General features: G+C 46.3%; 1 protein-coding gene across 3 annotated transcripts in view; it reads right to left on the bottom strand.

Annotated features, from left to right (window-relative positions):
• Nucleotides 1-16027: 16027 nt before the first annotated feature.
• The window catches only part of LOC119393659 (uncharacterized), a 160609-nt gene continuing 156259 nt past the window's right edge, over nt 16028-20377 (bottom strand). For 2 of the 3 annotated variants that reach the window (XM_037660768.2, XM_037660769.2), the window contains exons 16-17: nt 19008-19090; nt 16028-17658 (exon numbers count right to left, since the gene is read on the bottom strand). In XM_037660768.2, coding sequence (XP_037516696.1) covers nt 17494-17658; nt 19008-19090 — 248 coding nt within the window. In that variant the 3' untranslated portion in view covers nt 16028-17493. Of the gene's footprint in view, nt 17659-18994; nt 19091-20377 lie in introns of all 3 variants that reach the window. The other variant, XM_037660770.2, reaches the window with a different exon arrangement.

Here is a 20377-nt window from a genome sequence, read left to right as displayed (position 1 = left end):
CCCAACAATTATTATTAATTTTATCGAGTTTCACCTACAAAAACTGTTTATAAAGCTCGGCGCAGACCACACCGCAATGTTTGGGAAGCTTCGCAAGTGTTCGAGATCATTCTGTTAAGATTACGCGCAGGACACGAATAGTCAAGTTTATGCGAGCGCTTACGCGACCACCAGCGACAACGCTGGAAGTTTCGATGACCGATGTATAAAAGACAACGCGGTCCACCGATGATTGGATTACTCGACGGCCAACGACTCTTCTCGCCGCTATCGGTGTACTACAGCGCGAATGGCTTCTACTTTGACTTTTCATTTGCCGGGCACAAGTACAGGGGTGGTCAAAAGTTTCCAGGCCGCAACGCCCGACCGCGGAGCAGCGGCTCGCTACTATCGGGGCGCTGCCATCGCAATCGCGCCTTGGCGCACGCTGGCGTCCAGCGTGTGCGTGGAAGGGGAGGGGGTGTTTCCCCGCTCTCTTTGTTGCTCTCCTTCATAAGGAACCTAGTTATAAACTACTACTGTGCAGCGCTGCTTATTCCACTAAGGTGTTCCACCTAGCCCCAACACAAGCTCTTCTGAATACATTTCGGGCTCCGACCAAGCTCGTATGCAGCGAAATGGCCTGCGAAGACGGCTGATAGAACCACCGCAGTGCCAATGGAAAGTTAAACGCACGACATTGTTTTCCAGGAAGCCGAAAACCACGGTAATGTATGTGGTGCCTAGCTAAATGTGGCCGCAATCGTGATGCGTCAGTTTTCTGGAAGACTGCCGCCTCGCTACACGCTGCACAGTAGTAAAACATCGACGAGCAGACAGTGAGGGAATATGACGCACCAAGTTTATACGTCGCTTTCTTATCAAGGAGCGCAAGAAATGGAGAGGGTGGCCCCTCCCCCTTCACGCACACGCTCGACGCCAGCGTGTGCCAAGGCGTGATTGCGATGAGAGCGCCCCGATAGCAGCGAGCTGCTGCTCCTCAGCCGGGCGTTGCGGCCTGGGAACTTTTGACCACCCCTGTACATACATATAACGAGCTACGTAATACCCAGTCTAGCCGCAGCCTTCGTCACCATCACAACCACGTGACAATATATACGCGCACACATACAGCCGTACGCACGAACATGGATAAAGTATGGTTGAACCCCCCCCCCCCTGCTCCCGAAAAAAATGTCTGGCTACGCCACTTAGTAATTCAGGTTTTTAAAGAGACTTAATTCGAATCACTACGAAATTCGGTATGTAAACTAGTTAGAACAAAAAAATTAACGCGTCTGTTCATGCACTTTCGGTCAAGGTATATTACACAAACCCAATAGGATTAAAATCAGACCCGCTCATCGATTTGTGGACACGACGCGAAGTGCCGCCAAAACGTGACTGCAATATAGAAGTACACTGTACTCCATAGATCTCGCGACGTGCCGTGATTTGGACTACGTTTTCGTTTCTTTTGAACCAGTATCGCATTTCTCCTTGCCAGAGAAGGGTTTTTGAATGGTTCCGAGGGCGTGCGTTTTGTCGCAAACAATATGTGATTTAGATCGAAAAAAAAATTCTCTAGATGCCGGCCGGTCGGTCTGTTGCCTTTCTAGGGCGAGCAGCTTCTGAAATGAGCACAAATCGCGGTGGATTTCGTAGTAACTCCAGCGAGGACGCGTTGTTATTTTCTACTCAAGACACATATGGTGTGCCGAGTGCGTCGCGACGTGTCACAGGCGCTGTTGACGTTCCAATGCTGAGCACGAATTCGCGTGCTCGATTCACAGTTGCGTGAGGAGCAGTCCGATAGCCTACTGTGCTTACATTCAGACCCATGTTGTTCAGGTACGTAGCCCAAATCAAACGAGAGCTTTCAACACTAGTCTCACTTGTAGTGTACTGTTGCCCATACTTGGCTAAAGAACTGTAACCATGAGTAGCTGTATAGGCTGAACGAGGATACTGTAGTTGCGTTAGATGTTGTACGACTTAGTCACGGACGATAAGGTAATCTTGTTAACAATACAAAAAAAAATGGCATGATAAAGAAACTCCAGGCCTGCGCGGAAAACGCAGCACAGTCACAGCGAAAGCTGGAAGAGCGGCATTTCTAGAGCCCGTTGTAATCTCTCTTGGGGCTACTAATACAAGTACACTTGCAAGGTACCCAATACGCCATAAATCTTAATTTCTGTGAAGTTGGGAAGCACCCACTGCGCCATTATTCGTCATTCTGTGGAGAAGCGAGGTACTCGATACACATCTGTAAGGCATTATGGGGACTTTGTTGATGCGGCGGATGATGACGATGAAGAATAGACCGATCTCACCGCGAGTTGCACTACGCCACCACTGCCGCAGTGCATGCCGGTACATGGAGTACTCGATACGTTCAGCCCGTTCAGCTGCGTTCAGCTGGTGCATCGGCGAGCTGCATTGACGAGATTTGGCGGCCGTATTTAGATGAAACGTGATGGTTGGGTTCGCGTGCTACGTGCAGGGATGCAACAATAGAAGCCTGAAGCAAAAGGACTCGGATTTTACGCGTTTTCAAAGCATGTGAAGCTCCGACAGGAATGTGTGCGACAGTCAACGAAGTCGGACAGAGCGGCAACTACCGCGCTCTTTCAACGTATTGTGCAACGTGTTTGTGAATTCCATGTGTATAAGGCATTGTAGTTTAGCAGCCCTCTGTTGCGTTATAACAAGCTTTCTGCGCGACTGATGGGTCGACCAACGACAGCGAAACCTCATGCAACGTGTGCTCGATCCCTTTGCCGGGGCGATCGCCGCGAGCGGCGGCAGATCGGATAGAACGTGTTTTTCGTGCAAAACAGAGATCGCTTAAGTATACAGCGATGCCTAAACCGACCTCTCGCCAAAAGCGATGACGACTTTCAAGTGTAATGCTTGAACGAGACCTGTGGCACAAACCAAGTTTACAACTGCACACTGTGCGTGTACAGGTCGCGCCATGGAGTGCACGGTGAAAACTCGGCCGTGCCAGCATCACAGCCAACGACGCCGCCGGGATTTCTCGATTCCTTTCAATATGCGATATTTACACGAACGCAACGTATAGCGGCAGCAGCGGTACCAAAGCTTAGCTTCCTATATGAGCTTGGGCGGCTCTTAACGTACCGTACACAGCAGTTTCGAAGCGGTAGGCCTAGCGACGATATCGGCGCCCAGCCATCTGCTGAGTCCGCTGCCGGTGGCCGGAGCGGACTACTGCTCATCCACCCCACATTGTGTGTGACGCCAAAGCTTCTACTGTCTGATCTATCTCTTGTGCAGTAGTGAATATTTTGCCGTTCACAAGATTTCCGTGACGCTAAACTTTTGCAAACGGCATGCGGCCAGTCGCCGTCCCGCGGACGCACTTCTAACCTGCCTCACGGCTACTCCTTCATATTCATTCACGTTTAACGCATCACTGTGATCGAAGTCCGACGTTGATAACAGTGTACATGGAAAGTGTTGCTTCGACAAAAAAGAACCGGAAAAGCTTTTTTTTCGTACCGTCAGTTCTTTTTTTCGTCTCCGTAGTCGCGAAGAGCTCTACGCAGTTTGGGCAAGTTATTTTCCTCATACTGTAACTTGTATCGCTCGCTTGCTCACGTTCACTAAATAAGATTTTTGCTCTCAAGACAACAGCAACGTGATTTCTCGTTTTTTTTTCTTTATTACTAGTACGTATTCAGCGAAGCGACACAAGCGCATCAACACGCCGAGACGCCCGAGCCACATGTGAGCAGTGCCGACTATGCTTTTTTTCTTAACGCTAGGATATGCAGTGTAACCTGAAATAAAATAACATGCATTGGAGGTCCGCACACAGTTTTGCACCGCGTTCAATGGTCTTATGTGCCGCGGATTCGTGCCAAACGTTAATATACCTGAAGCACGCAGCAAGCAGCCGCACCAGCAGCGCTCAGAGTACTCCAACTAAGATGGCGGCAGTGCCGCTGTCGGAAACTCGCGCATGCGCAGATCATCTGGTGAGATTCGTCTATTATGGCAGAGCCTTTTGTAATGGGTTGTAAGCCTTAAACGACCTACTAGCTAAGTAATTCTCATTGTGTGACGCCCGGTCGTTATTTTACTCTCCTACCACGCTATATTACATGTGAACGTGAGAGACAGAGAAAGATAACTTTATTGAAGTCCCGAGGAAACGGATCATACGGATCTTATGGTCTTCCTTGGCAACCAATAGAAGTGCACTTGCGAGGAACCGACTACGCTATAAGTCATCCCAATTTTTGTCAAGGAGGGAAGCATCCAATATGCCATTATTCGTCATACTGAGGATAACCGTGGTACTTCCGACACACCTGTAAAGCATTATGTGCACTTTGTTGATGCTGTGGCTGATGGCGAAGAATTATGGCTGAGGCCTTTGTAATGGGTTAGAAGCATTCAACGACCCACTCGTTGTGCAATTCGCATTGTGTGATGACTAGTTACATAATGCGTGTTGTGTGACGCCTGGTTGTTATTTCACTCGTCTATCACGCTAGATTACATATATTAATGTGGTTCGCTCCCGACATGAAGCCTGTATAGGGTCTTTTTGCAAAGGCGTTTCGAGCGCCGGCACCACTCTGTAGTTGAATACCAGGCTGCCACGCAGAGGACCCAGGTGCGAACCCTGTTCCAGGATATTTTTTCTTATGTCGTTTTCTTTCTTATTTAGCGCAGTAGCAGTTACGGACATCGGCGGTGGTGACGGCAGCGGCGGCGGCCAACTCCGGCTCGAAAAACGGCCGTTGTTGTGACGTCATAACAGCTTTCGTTGTAAAATGAAGGATATCAGCCCTTCTTATCCACTAAAGTGCATTCTGAAAATCCAATCAAAGAACGACTTGACATTGTGCTAGCAGATACACATCACAGAAAAAAAGAGAGTTAGTTAATTGCCACTCTTTTGCCCTTGCAATGTAGAGTCGCGCTCAATATGACTTGCAACATGGGAGCGCGCGGCCTCACGAGTTTAATGACTGCGCACGGCTTCAACTTGTTTCATTGCCGTAACTTAATATTGTTTTCTTATTTGGGAACATCCTCCAGTGAAAGAACAGCGTTTAGTTGTATTAATAAGGGCGAGTGAAAGGAATGCGAGATATTTAAACTCGTGAGGCCACACGCTCCCGTGTTGCAAATCATATTGAGCGCGACTGTACGTGCAATTTCGATAGCCAATGCGAGATCACATGGCCCTTAGAAAACGTGGCGGTAAATGAAAGAGAAAGGGTATGAGCCGCACACGGCTTAGTAGGTAAAGTGAAAATGCATGGGCAGCTCCAGAGAATTATGATTGTCGACACTGCTTACCTGTAGAAAAGTCACGCTGCAAAGCTAAAATTTTTGCACGTGTTTTGACCATTTGAAGCTAATCCACGCTACCCCACTTCATTAATGAAGGGGCCATGATTTGCGGTGGGCAGTAATGGACGCTCAAATGTGTGTTTTTTCAGTAACAAGATACCACCTATAGAAGTTGCAGAGTGGCGTAAAAACATATGGTAGGTAGTACTGATTCTAGTTGTTAACGACGTATAATTCGCTGTCGACCCCCGATGACAACGTGTGTAAAGGAGCGCCCGTGATGGCTATCTGTCACAAATTATATAAGCTCTCCGACACGTTTTCTTGTGGCCTTCCACAACGGGTCTCGTACACGGGCGAGCTAGTTTACTCTTGCCTTGCACAACGGCTAGCCCTAATTTATTAGTGGCACTAGTATTGAGTGGCAGTCTTGTTTCTCTTCCAAGCACTTCCTGTCGAGCGCTTGCTTCCGGTTTTCCGAATATTCAGAAAAAGTCTTCGAAACATAGATCTGGTACGAGACCGATGGTTCTGGAGTTAAGAGTCATGCTAGGCACGTATGATATCAGAGCATAGGTTTGGTTAAGGGTGATTAATGAAAATTCATTGAATGAGTTCATCGTAAGAGCAGGCGGTTTTCTTGTGAGCAACTGGGATCGCTACGGCACCTGGCGGAGCAGATCTTAATCACGTGCTTCTTTCTACGTGGCCTCTGAGATCAGCTCTGGCAGTGCGACGAAACACGAAGTTAAGCCAAGGAATGCACCGGCGCGCACGAACGCCGAGGCGCGAGTGCCACTGCCAGACAACTAAGTCAATGATTAGGGTTCTGTCCAAATTTTTCTTCATTGAACCGCAGCTCACTTGAACTGATCAAACCAATAATTCACTTAGAAAAAAAATACTGGGGAGAGACGAAGCATGTAGGGAAGGGTGTTTCAGCTCCACTAACGTGAAACCTGTGGAGGGGCGAAGCATGCAGTTTGCGCCGGTGTTTCCCACAGGAAAGTCACTGCTAATGGCCAATGAGAGACAGAAGAAAGATCAGACACAGAGACCCGCAGTCCGATTTTGGTTAACACGCGCGCTGCGAATTTTTATTGCTCAACTACGCACAAGAGAAATCTCCCACCGGCACTACGTTGCAGGTCAAGATCCAGTGCCTATATTATGAAGGGTGGCTGGTGAACGGTTCTGCAGCGCAAGCAGTCGGTCTTTAAAATCTTTCTTGGGATACTTGAACGCAGAAATTTTGGTCTGTCTGTCTGTCACACGATTCAGCCACCTGGCCGAAGTTTAAGCGCTTGCTGAACGCCCAGCCATCTTGGACTGGTAGCGGCGTTCAAACTTGTAAACATTGTCGATAAAAAAGCAAATATTACGCATATCTGAGGCGCAACATCAATACGTATGTATTAGGAGGTGTGTCACTTTGCTAGAAAATACGTAGATACGCAATTTTAAAGACCCTAGTGTGTCTTAGGCTGCGCTGAAAATGCAAGTGTTTTTCAAGCGGCGCTGAAAATGCGACGCTATGAGCCAGATGCGGCGATTCAACATAGAGGAGGAGGACTCATGTAGTACGGCCGACAGAAAACTATCTATCGTCTTTCGACGACATTTGCAGCGAAGCACGCAGATACGCGGCCGCTTTTTTCAGTCAAGAAACTCGCTAGCAGACGCTGCCTGCGTCGGCGTTGTCTCTCGCGGGCGAGGGTGCGTTCTCGTTCCTTGCGAGCTGGTAGTTCAGCGTTCATCGCAGAAAGAGCGTTCCCATATTCAACGCGCGCCGTTCGCTCTATCTCGCCACATGGCGAGCGCTGAAGCAAATGGACCGTCTTGACAACAGACGATGCACGCCGACACGCCGAGACCCTAAGGTGCTTCGCCCCAAACACACCTCTTCTGAAGGCGCTGCTGAAATATTCGGAGAGTGAGGTGCACAAGCTACCCTTTCGCCACAATAAGGAGTGAAGATAGAGAGATGAATGTACGTACCAAAATACATTTATTCGGAAACCGTTTGGTGGGTGTGACATTTGCAGTGGGGCTGTGCGTGGATGATTTGGTGTCACAGCTCAACAATTTCTTTTTTTTTTTTTTGGAAATGAGGGTGAAGAACATAGTGAACACTAACTTTGCGACACCAGTGAAACTCTCGTTCGCTCGTTCACACCGTTCTTTTGAGAGATGACTAAGAACACCAGCACTGTATTAAGCGAGGCGTCGATTCTTGCGTTAATGCCACGAAGGGTTAAAAACCACACGCATGCGCTGTTTGTGCGAAGATCACTTGACACGCAACATTCCACACAGTGACTATGGAAAATACAGCGAAACCATCTCGCTTCTTTAGGAACCAAAATTTGAACTACGTGCACTCGGTTATTACGGCGAAAAAAAAAATCAAGCGAGAAAAATAACACCGCACGCCATTCATGTGCGCTGTGGTTGGCACACTTCATAGATTTTCTTACAATAATACCTAAAGGGAAATCTGGCGCTAGTGTCTACGCGGGCTCCTTGAGCGGCGCTTCAACCACCATGGGAATGATGGGAAGTACAGGCTTCGGATTTGCTTCGGATGGATTAGGTTCTTGAGATTCGCGACGCTTGTTTGCCGAGTGTAAAACAGCGATAGAAATTTATTTCCCGTTAAAACTTGCTTCATTCTTTTGTACGTAAAACTTATTGCAAAAAGTTTGTGTGAACGTGACATGGAACTGAAACCTGAACAAATTCAGCCACCAGGGTTGCAATTGTGTTCCAGATTTGGCATCACAATATAATGAATTATTTTCTTTACAACACTTAAAACAAACACGCTTGTCCTTCCCTCGAAAGTACGCATTATCTATTTGTAGAAATAACAGTACCGTATTGAATGAGAAACACTTAACGTATCATCTGCTGCGATGCCAGATGCGTCTGTCCAAGTGGCCTGCCCCCAACGCATCTCTCGTTTTGTTGTGAAGTCGAGTCAGAGCAGCGTAACGGTGCGTCTACTTAGCTGCACCGTCGTTTTGCAGTCGATTTGAAAAAGTTTTGACAAGTAGCGCTTATCACAAAACGTGAACTCTATGCAATTTCCTGCACTGGCATGAGAAGCTACATCTATGTGCAGCGGTGAGTGCACGACGCTTTGCTACGTAAAACTGTCAAATACAACCTGCAAAGATGCAACGTGGCAGCAAACCAAGAAACCTAGCGGTCTTTAGCCTCTTTGAACAACAAAGGCATTGCTTGAGCGCTTTGCAACGCACCCCACTGCCCACGCTTCGCAAAGAACGGAACTGAAACTGTAGAAAAATATCCGTGGACAGTTCACTAGCTAACGGAATCCAATCCGAAGCCTGTACTTCCCATCATTCCCATGGTGGTTGAACGATCGCAGCGCCAGTTTCCTCTCTAGGTTATTGTATGAAACTCTATGGCACACTTTGTGAAATCGAAGATTGCTGCGCAAGTTCTCAATAGCATCCAAACACAGGATAACTCGAAAACACTCTTCTGATAGCGTATGGGGGTTTAGTTTGAACCTAACGTCTCTTCACATTCTGCGAGGCATCTATAATAGATGCAGGCTACACCCATACTAGAGACACAAGGCGAGATGGCTTTCCTCACCTGCGCTGAGATTACTTGTTCAGGTATTAGGTAATTGTCAACTTCTCTAAGCGATTGAATGAAATTACATTCGCAGTCAGTAACATAAAATGACCTTTAGAAAAACGAAAACGCGGTTTTTGAGTCTTTTGTGCACAAACCAAAAAACATAAAAACTAAAAGCTTTTATGTGAACACAACTGAACGAATGAAGCCAATGATCGCATATTGGAGATTATTTGAAGTGTTTAACCGCAGTGTATTAATTACGACATCCATGAAAACATATTGAAGTGGACGAAAAAACATCTTGCCGTCGTTAGTGGCCGAACCTACGTCCTTCTGTTAACGAGTCCAGAGCAGCGGTGGAGCATCGGACTTGTTATCCGAAGGCTGTAGGTTCGGCCTCTACCGATGGCAATGTGTTTTGTTTGTTTTTTGTTTTTGTCCTCTTCAACTCATTTCCATGCAGTTTATATACTGCAGTGCAGTTAAAAATTACAAACATTCTCCAATATGCCTGTACACTGCTCAGTGATGTGACAACGTTCTTCAGAACATGTTCTCTTCATTAGCTTCGAACACGTGTGGACACTCATCACGGTTGACCGCTCTTAGCCAGGAGGAGAAAAGACCGGCGTTTATGTGCATATAACACAAGTTCAACGTTGGTAGTCAAGTTCTGATGGTCATGTGCGGGTAAAAAGAAGGAATTTGTTTACATAACTGAATCAATCGATTTTACTCTCTTTTTTTATTTCAACCACCTCCACCAACTCCTAAAACATCATGAACAACGACAGACCGTCTAGGGCCGATGTGTATTTATCTACACTGCACTATTTATAAAACAGTCTTCCTATATAAAATCTCTGCTCCTTCGAGACATCTGTTTCGGTATATAATATTTTTTTTTCTTTCATCTGGAACTACAACAGCTGGCGACGACAACAGATCGACAGAAAAATACTCTGACATAGCGCTACATACAACGTATGCATATACAACTTTCTGCATATAATTACACAGGTTTCTCAAACAAGTTCGTGTGTGTGTGTGTGTGTGTGTGCGTGTGTGTGTGCGTGTGTGTGTGTGTGTGTGTGTGTGTGTGTGTGTGTGTGTGTGTGTGTGTGTGTGTGTGTGTGTGTGTGTGTGTGTGTGTGTGTGTGTGTGTGTGTGTGTGTGTGTGTGTGTTTGCGTGGCTTTGATATTTTGCTCGCTAAAGGTGCACGCAGCGTGGAACACCGCACACGTTCTCACAAAAAAGAAAAAAGAAACGGAAGAAGTGCGGTAGTTTTATTACACTCTTATTTTATTTTCGCCAGATGAGGCACCCGAACATCTGTTGCTGACAGCCGCTTTTGCGCGTACTCGGGACAACTTCTGATCTTCTTCAAGCAAGCGTAGAACGCAGTTGCTGCTTGTTGGACGCCTGTGTTTTGCTAGCCTCTGTATTTTGCATGCGTAACGTGTACTCACATCATATATGTAATCTAAGCTATAATCACAATTATGTAGTATCATGATTTTGGCAAGTAAAACCCCAGCAGTTATTATCAACAGAGAAAAAAACGAAGTGGCGAATGAAATCCTACGTTTTTTTTCTGTGTTACTAATTATGGCACTTACGCATTTTTTTTTTTTACCGAAGAGCAATTGCAAGATGAATGCCTGCAAATAGCAAGTAAGGCTTGCTCATAGAACTGCGGAGGAGCTGATCGGTTAATATGCCTAATGATATTGTCAAGGCTACTGAGATGCCACGGTTGAAAAAAATACTCACCTTAACAATACTCTAAGCGATAGCTATTGTGTTAACACAACGAATAAGAAGCATATTGAAACTATTTGCTGATGGTTACGACCGCATAAGCTTGAGAGTCAAGGGGTTGTTTTTACTGGTAAGGAAATATGGAGACAGTTTCAATCCGCTACAGCTTATTCTTGCACTTTGAAGTTTCTGTCATAGAACTACATGAGGTACGCGAATAGACGAAGCAGTACATCGAATCTCGCTACGACATTGCTTTCTTGTGCGCCTCTTCTTAGAATGTCTTTTTTGTCCGCGTTTGTGAAACGCTACATCGTTAATTGCACCCGCTGCTTATATTCGTTTTACATTTTACACCGATAAAAATGTACCGCATGTAAAGAGGCAAAACGAACTTTGGTGCTGACCTTTTGCATACGCTGTGCACTCAACCCAACCTCCGCTGCCTGGAAATTGTCAAATTTTGCTCGCCATATTGCAAAGACAAGCACGAATTATTGCATATGCGACATTTACAGATACGCACGCATTCAATAACGATGCACGCATATCTACTTGCATCAATGCGTAGTGCTTGAGTTTGGCGTTGTTACGCTAACTGTTCGTTGAAATGGAGCCTTTCGCCAATTACAGCGTTCAAACGAAGCTAATTTTCCAACAAGATCACTATTTTTTTTTAAGTCGGTGTTCCGCGCTGCAGCACTTATTTGCGGGAAGGAAGGAACGTACAGTTGCGTGCATCGTAACATGTGTATATTTCTTTTTTTCTCTCTCTCTCTTGAGCTTGTGGCAGTAGTGTAGAAGACAAAAAATAATCAAAACCACACATTTGCTCTGCTGTTCGACCTTAATAGGCACGTGTAACATACGACATGAAAGTGCAGTGCTCGGTGGACGTCAACACGCTAGCCTTGGCAAAGTCTGTTCAAACTTTTTTTTCTTTTTGTTACGTTTTCATTAACGAGGACTCAACGATCGATTATGCGGTATTGAGATGCATTAACACAACCTGGCGCCTAATCTCAGCTATGCTTTAAATTATGCAGCGTATCAGAGGAGCGCACTTGCAAGCGTGCGTTACTCTTTTTGAATAACTAATGCTTCGATGAAATAGGATTTGCATAAGCACATTTCAACGCGTCCATGCGTGCTTCGAATGATGCCAACAAGAAAGCTTCCAATTCAACCATTATGCAGGGCCTGCAGATTTAAGATACTAACTAATGGTATGATAATGTTTGTTAGCAGTAGTTTCAAGGCAAGTATTGTTTGTCGCTAATGTTAAAGGGGTCATGAAGCACCCCTTGGGCTGATTGAAAAAACACATCCTGCGGAAAGCTGACACGGCTATGAACTGCTCTGCCAAATATTACAGTCGTGCGCGCCGCGTAATGGCCACAAGCGGAGCGCGAAGTTGCCGTTTCCCCAGGCACCCTCTTTTCAAAAAGAGGCCGGTTCTCACTCTCGTCGGTGGGCGGGGCGTCTGTCCGCTGTACGTCGCAAGAGACATAGCATGCTTATTGGCCGATAGCCGACGTAAATCGAGAGCGGCGTTCGGATCAGATGCGCTTCTTGCCGCGGGGTGCCGCCACTTGCCGGCGCCGCACTCCTCAGTACACGGTAGCCGCACTCGCGCAAGCGAATCGCAGCGGGAGAGCGATCGCGTTTCATGACGCGCGCTGGCGTAACTTCTTTCCCCCATGCCATCCCTCCCTGTCTAGCTTCCAGTGCGCTCGCCGGCACGAGAAAAGAGAAAGCGCTGGGAGCGTGCGCCAAACCCCCGTAACTCCGCTGATTCTTGACGGATTCGAGAAATTTTTGCGGCAATCGATTCGGGAGGCAGTACACTCCGATACTGAGGTCATTAGATCATTACTTGGAAAAGTGGTTCATGACCCCTTTAAATTATTAAATCATGAGCGCTGCCAGAAAGTAGCCATGATACAGACCCGGCTTATCTACTTCTTCTGCTGGCACATTTCACTGATAACGCAAGGGCTGCCTATTGTTTAGTCACATGCCATTTCAGCGTAAACGTTCGTTAATGAGTCACCCCTTGCCTGAAGCAGTGGTTACTCTTCATCTCAGACTGCCTTTTGATGCTGCCAGTGGCACACGGTAGACTACAGTAAGTTTCCTCATTATGTCCGGAGGTCTCGTGTAAAACTTGATCTTCAGATATGATTTTAGGCTGCAGCTTTGTGATAGGAGAGATGTATTAGTTGTCTAACATATTTTTAGTGCGATTTCTGTCCACAATAAAATCAGTGCTATGGCCTTTATAAGGAGTACATTTTCTCAAAACGCATCCAGACCCTTTCTTTTCGCAAGAGAAAACGCTTTGTCCAGACCGAGGAAATGACGCTTAAGTTACTTTGTCAGTGCTTCAATTGAGCTAAGACCTTCTATTCAGGGCCTTGCCACCACTGCTGGAAATCGTTGCCCTCAAATAAGGCATGGAAGCTTCGAGTCTGCTCCTCCGATATCATTGTTCATTTATCAAGTCCGCTTTCGCCAGCCGCCGTTACAGAAATCCCTAGTCTTTTAAACATTTAAAAAGTAACGCTAAGCTTCGCATTGGCTAGGTTCACTGTTTCTTGCTGAAATACGACGCGTAGACCAATTCGCCTAATCTCAAAGGCCGACAGCCTAGAGTTAAGGACGAATCCCTAGTATGGTCAGCTGTTGAATACGGCGCAGAAGAGCAGCGTGATGACACTTCAGCGCCGTAAACTACATGCTACGTGACGCGTATCTTTGATTTTTGTTTTAACACGAAAGTGTTTTATGCCGGGTTCCACCAAGACTTCAGTGACGTATTTCCGTCACGGAAATGACGTCGAAAAAATATACACAATCAGATGGCAAAGAAAAAAAGGTACCGTCAACGGGCATCGAACCCACGACCGCTCGGTCCGTAACAACAGATGCCGGGCACGCTATCCACTGCGCCACGGTCACAGACTCTGGTGGCTTTACGAACGCGCCTTTTATATCTACCACTCTCCCGGTCGGCTGGGTGGCGTTGACCTCTGGGAGTGGTAAGGTAAAGTAATTCCTCATTGGTGTGGCCTCCGCGACGAGCACCTGCAACGCGTTTATGCGTCCGTCCCATTCGGCGCGTTTTAAATAAAAGTTGAATTTTGTCAATGCCTTAACACACCGCGAGATGGCGACCTTTGCCCAAGCGTCGTAAAAGCGTCGGCCTCGCTATGGATAGCCTCGCTCAGCATCACGCTACTACAAACCAAAAATAGCTCTGCGACGCACGCCTGCCTCACCTGGCTGTAACAGCGCGTTCCATGGTCACGCGCTCGCCCCGAGAAAAATCGCGGCCGGGCTACCGGGGCAGCACGACGCGCCTTGCTTTACCATCTAGTCAAGCCGTGGTGTTCAATCACATTTTAACATACCGCGGGATGGCGACCAAGTTCTGCGCCCAATATGCGACGCTCTTCTGGCTATCACACCTCGTTCTCTGATTACGCTTTCACCGTTAACTGCTACAGCTACCACAAGGGTTTGTTTAATCATTTAACATGGACGTTAGTTGTCGGGATGGAGACGTACCACCAATCATCAAAGTGGGTGCATACACGTTAAACGGCGCCATTAGCTGCCAGACATCAATATACATTGTGCAAACTCTCTTATATCAATGTACAGTAAACATTCAGTTACTTCTGTAAGGGCAGGCTTTACTTTCGTGTTATTCCGATTCCTATGACGGAGGGATCAACCGTGTTTTTTTTTCAGTAACGCGCGTGTACGAAGCTTGCGTACCTATAAGACTTGCCCCAATGTAATAATAACCGGAAGCGCGCGTGTTAACGTCCACCAAGTCACGAAAAAGGTCCGTGTGAGGCACGTTCGGTGGAGCAAACAACACTAACGTGTTCGCGCTTCTTCGCTATATTCTGCGCTAAAACAACATTTGTTCGTCACATTCGTGTTTCTTTTTTTTTCATCTTTGTAATCATACTATAGCGTGCGAGAGCGAACAGTTATACAAATAATAGGGGGGTAACACTTAGTGCCTATAGAAATATGTGCGCGAAAACACAGCAGCCACGCGGCGTTCGCCAGTGTCACACTGTGTCACATCGTGTCACACTGTCCCTACAAATGTGTGCGGAAGAACTTGCATACGACACAACACTGCATTGCTCGACAAGAGGGCGCGCACCTGTGCTTACGTTTTAAAAGATACGCTTTCCCCATTCTTTGGCGCCCGTCTCGGCGTAGGTAGGCGGCGATACATGCACAGTCATCGTCGCCAGATACAAAATATGTTTGCCCCCTTCGCTCTATAGGTATATATCTCTTAATAATTTAACATTTTATTAGGCGTAAATAACTCACCAGGGGAGCTTCCTGAAGCTTGGTGCGTCGTATATTCTATAAGCAAACCCATAGTGAACGAAACGATTTACAACAAGAACTGCGCTGTGCTTCTGTTCAGTCTTCGGTTAAAATGGCGTACAGAGTTCTTCGAAATAGTCGCCGGGATGACCGAAACTGCCTAATAATTGTGATGGCATATTTACAAGTAGCACAGTTGTCTTGTCGTGTTTCAACGGTAGAAAAATGGTTCTTCTAATGTTCACTATTTTATACCGGTTAACAACGGGCCTCATCTGTTCAAAAAATATTCCTATGCGGCACTATACTAGCGTTAAGGAAGCCAGTTGTCTAGGTTCACTAGTTGAAGCGAAATTCGATCTCGCTGATGCGTTCTGGCCTACGGTAAGTTGAAAATCGGTTGAAATAAGGAATGTAACGGGACGTGGCATTTGGTCCGTGAAGCGCTTGTGGCACACTTCAGTTAGTTTTCGTTTTTTTTTTTTTCTAACCACAACCTTGTATTTGCACCTACTCTCTCTGGATTTACTCTTATGTGGAATGCAATAGTAACCCAGTACCTGGAACCTGGAAATGCTAGGCCATAAACTAATCTCTCTTGATCTCGCGCATTTGCTGACACGGTGATGTTAACATTCTCATAGCAACAAAACCTTCGTACCAACGCCAACCATTACGAATATATCCTACAGCGTCAGTACACGCTAAGAAAAACTCGAGTATTTGGGGAGTGTTCTGCCACACAATGATAATCGTCATCCACCTCGCGTGCTTTTCTCGCGTTATCACCGCGGTCCCAGCACTTCCCGGTCACGAATGGCGCGTACGTTATCAGCGTGACATAGCATTCTTGATAGGAAAGTGACGAGAGCCGGGTTTTAAAGAAAGGAAACGCGAGCAAGCCAGATGACGATTATTGATGTGTGGCAGAAATACTCCCTGAATACTCCATTTTTTCTTAGAGTGTATGCCGATTGGGAACACTTTTTTGTCCTGTCTCTTAAGAGTGCACTTCGGTATTCTGCTACGCTATGTGTTCCCAACAATACATTTTCTGCAAACACTCTTCAGGCAGGCATGTAGTACAACGATACATCTATTAACAACTTCTATTACACAGTCAGTGTCCTTCTTAACAACACGTCTTAACATCGGTCTATTTACATGACGTTTTTACATGCTGCTATCAGCACAACCAGAAAATGAGCGTGGGCACTCCTCAAGCAGTTGTTGTTGTACCAACTGCTATCTGCGCTTTTGCTGATTTGCAGCTTCATTTCACTCATAAATGCCTCAGTGCAACGCGTTCAGGTCAAAAAAGATGACAGAGATGCCAGTTTACAAACCTTAACTGCAGTGCGCACTCGTTTTTACAGTCACCGCAGGCTTCAGACTTGAGCGTAAACAAGAGAGCAGTAGTCGCAATACAATAATAAAATGTGACTTTGTCCGACAAAGACTCTCTTCAGTGAAACAAGGATGAAATTGCGTTTTAAAAAGGCTGCCATTAATAAACTCGAAACGTGTCTCTGCCGAACCATGGTCAACGAGAAATGCGTCCGTTCTCTGAGACGGCTTTAGTAACGCTGTCATAAGGAAAACCGCTTAACTAAAATGTCTTAGCCTGCGCCCAGGCGTTGTTATAGATAGGTCGGTCGTAACAGGTTTACGGAACTCCAGATGTGTCGCGCGTACCCCAAACTGCTTAACACTTATTAGCCACACTAGACCGGTGATGAACAAAAAAAATAAGATACCGCCTAACTACTTGCTGAAACAAGTTAGAACGGACCGAAGTATACGGAATGGCCTCTTTCTATGTATAAAATATAAAATTTTGATTCTTTTTTTTTATACAGAAAGGTGCTGCATTTTTTCCAGCTTTATCGAACTCAACACAAGCATGCGAGGCAAATACTTGTGCAGCCGTTTCCTTTGCAGGCCATTTTGTTGATTATGCTCATTTTGAAAATTGCCTATGCTGATCCCTGTGCCGTGCATGCCGTTTGCAAATAAAAAGGTGAATAAGTGTAAGTTGGCGAGAAAAGGTTTCTAGTGGCCTGTATTGTGACTGGGTTAAAAGAAAAAAAGTACTCGGCTTCAAATATATAATGCTCAGGAGCGAATTGAGTGAATAAGCGACACTGTTCTCCTTTAGAGCCTCAGAAAGAAACTGAAAAAAAAAAAACAAGACAAATTTCCAATTTTTTTTTCATTCCCACAAGGGTCGTAAGTATCGTGATTTGTTTCAGAAAATCTCGCTTTCTTCGCGGAGACAATCTCGCCGGACGAGAACATTCGGACACCGCACGAGAAACGGGCACACTTTTCGCGACGAAAGAATCGCTCTTGCGTCGTCTCCTGAGCGGACGGGGTACCGGCAGTAGTGTCCGCAAGCAGGGCCGGTAACCTTCGATGGGCGGTTTATTTCGGCGGCGTTATCTCCGGTACCCGGGTAGCTTCTGGCTGAGCAGGTACCGGTCTCTGCGGCCGTCGACAGCCTCGATGTAGGACCGGCGTACGCGAAACATGCCAGTGTCGGCCTGGTAGAGCAGGGTGTCCAGAATCTCCTCATGGCTGATTGTCTTTGTTGGGAGGACCACCTGCGAGACACCGAGCAAAGAAAAAAACAATTGGCAGCATGTTACGCTCCACGCAACATGCTAAGGCGAAAGCTTGCTGCACGTTTATAATGCGCAAAGTTATATATACAATCGAAGACCAGACTTCCTGCAAGGCATCACGAGGCACACGGTGTGGAACACGCAATGAATTATATGACGTACTCAGTCGACTTCAATGTTCCTGCCCCTCCACTGAAGCTCTCAACACCTTACGTGGTGTGGCAGAGCCTGCGGGATAGGTCCACCACTGAATGATCGGTAGTGATGTCATCTTGCGACGTCACGATGTCGTTATGCTGTCACCACAAATATTGGCGATCTGTGACGTCCTGATGACGTCACATGATGAGGTGATGTGGCGCAAGCACTAGTTAAGAGGAGGTCAAGTGGGTTTTTTGGGCGGGGCCTTGCGAGACCTTCCGAGTCTGGCAAAGTGTCTCAAGGTTTCACCACGTTTAGCGCAAGTCTCGCGGCAAGTCTCGCGCGAATTGAGCGCCAGTACAGCCACTTATGGTTTTCATAAAAGGGGTCATGAAGTGGTACGATCATGAGCTACTTCGGGGATTATGCGCCACAAGCACACAGATTCCGACACAACACCCGTCGCTTTGCGCATGTCTTACATTGCGTACACTGTGGGCGTTCTGCAATGTGGACAACAAACAAACAAACAAACAAACGAACAAACAAACAAACAAACAAACAAACAAACAAACAAACAAACAAACAAACAAACAAACAAACAAACAAACAAACAAACAAACAAACAAACAAACAAACAAACAAACAAACACATTCTATTTAGACTTCTTTACTTTAGTCGCCGATTTCACCAGATACGATTTATACGCGGTGCTTGATTTTAAAGGTTTCTTATTCAAGGGCATGTTGTCGTTGTCGTAGTTGTTAAAAACATTTTATTTAGGTTTGCATAGCGCTGCCTTTCGGGTTTGCTTTAGAGTGCAATCTGGCTTTTCGTACAAACTAGGGGTCATTGCTGAACAGACCATCCTGCACATATGGGTCTCTAGTGTTTCCCACACGGACAAACTTTACCTGGTATACAAATAATTTTCTAGTTTGAATATCAAACGACAGCGGCAGTGAAAACACACATACCAAACATGTAGCTTCATAACTTACCACATAACGAATATAAGAAAATACGTCGCTTGTTAACTTTCTTATAATTCCATGCATAATGAGGCCTAGTCACTGACGTCATTCCTTGCCTATCACTTTCACTCATTGAAACTGTAACTTTCAATAGTTCTTTGAGTAATTAAGTAAACTAGTGAAAACATTTGATACTTACATTTAATACTTACTTTTATCAACTCTTGTGGCGGTATGAGGTAAAGCTTGAGGTCTCGAGTCAGCCGGTTCATGGTACATTGAAGTTCTCTAGGGTCTGGAAAAAAAACATTTCTAGTAATTAATTGTGATCCCGCTGATCTTATGAGCGACCACCAAGATTACGGCAAACAAAGGCTCTGCATTTAATTCTCGTTGGAATGTGGTCACATCAGCACGGAATTGAACCCACGACTTCATCCTTATTGCAGAAACACGCACCAGGCCTCATTTCGACGGAGGCAAAGTGCTGTAGGCCCGTGTGCTTAGAGTTAGGTGCACCCCAAGTGGTCCAAATTTCCGGAGCCCTCCACTGCGGCGTCTCTCATAATCATACCGTGGCTTTGGGACGTAACATCCTAGCAGTTATTAGAAAAACTCACCCGCTGATCCTCTTTACCACATCAAACTAAATTATGAGATTACCATTTACAAGAAAGTCTTGCAAGACAATCATGTGATGTCTCTGTTCAGTGGAGCATGACGACGCTCCGAGTAAGCGGAAATTGAAAGCTGTTCATGTATCTTATCTCGAAAGCGCATTCCATGTTGATAGCGAGTCCGATTCAGCGCTATATGTTTCAATTGGCCTCAACAATAATGACGACTAAAATGCGCGTGTAAAGTCTCCAACACATTTCGGTGTGTTACAGCACCCCATGTTTCCCTACCCTTGAAAGCACAATAACGGAACTCCTCGTCGATGCGGGAGAGTAACGTCTTCGATGCGGGAGACGATGCGGGAGAGTGCGTTGAGAATAAACGTCACGTGTGCAGTCATACCACCGCCAAAATTTGAATGAAAGGGAAGGGTAGTGCCTGACGTTGTATAAGTATCGCTACTTTGCCAGTGCCAGTGGTTGGCCCGTGTTACTCGGGGGCAGTAACCTACGCCGTACCGCTTCGCGGCTGTCACTACTTCGCCAGCGTCAATACTGCCAGAACCGGAATCGACAGCGACGTTGCGCTCTACAGATCACGTCACACCTGACGTTTCTGCTCAGGTGACGTGACTGTCCCGCACGCGACGACGTCCTGAAGTTTCTCTGCTGCGCTCGTTAAGGCTCATTCACACCTGCGACTAGCACTTGTCCCGCGACCATTTGTGACTGGGGACCAAAAAGCGACTCTACGCGGCCGCTGTTCACACCTTCGTGCGACCTATACCCGTCTCCACACAAAATTCACATCTGCTCGCATTGCCATCGCTCCGTAAAATAAGCTGAAGTCCTGTTCCTGCGCATCTGATTGGGTCCGAGATTGCCGACTGCAGTCGCGCGACTGAAAAGTCGAGCAGCGAGTCATTGAGCGAAAGTAGTGACTTTGCGACCAAAGCGACCATTCG

This window comes from Rhipicephalus sanguineus, chromosome 5 (assembly GCF_013339695.2).
Source record: "Rhipicephalus sanguineus isolate Rsan-2018 chromosome 5, BIME_Rsan_1.4, whole genome shotgun sequence".
NCBI classification, from domain to species: domain Eukaryota; kingdom Metazoa; phylum Arthropoda; class Arachnida; order Ixodida; family Ixodidae; genus Rhipicephalus; species Rhipicephalus sanguineus.
Note: the sequence above shows the minus strand (reverse complement) of the source record. Positions and strands in the feature narration are given on the sequence as shown.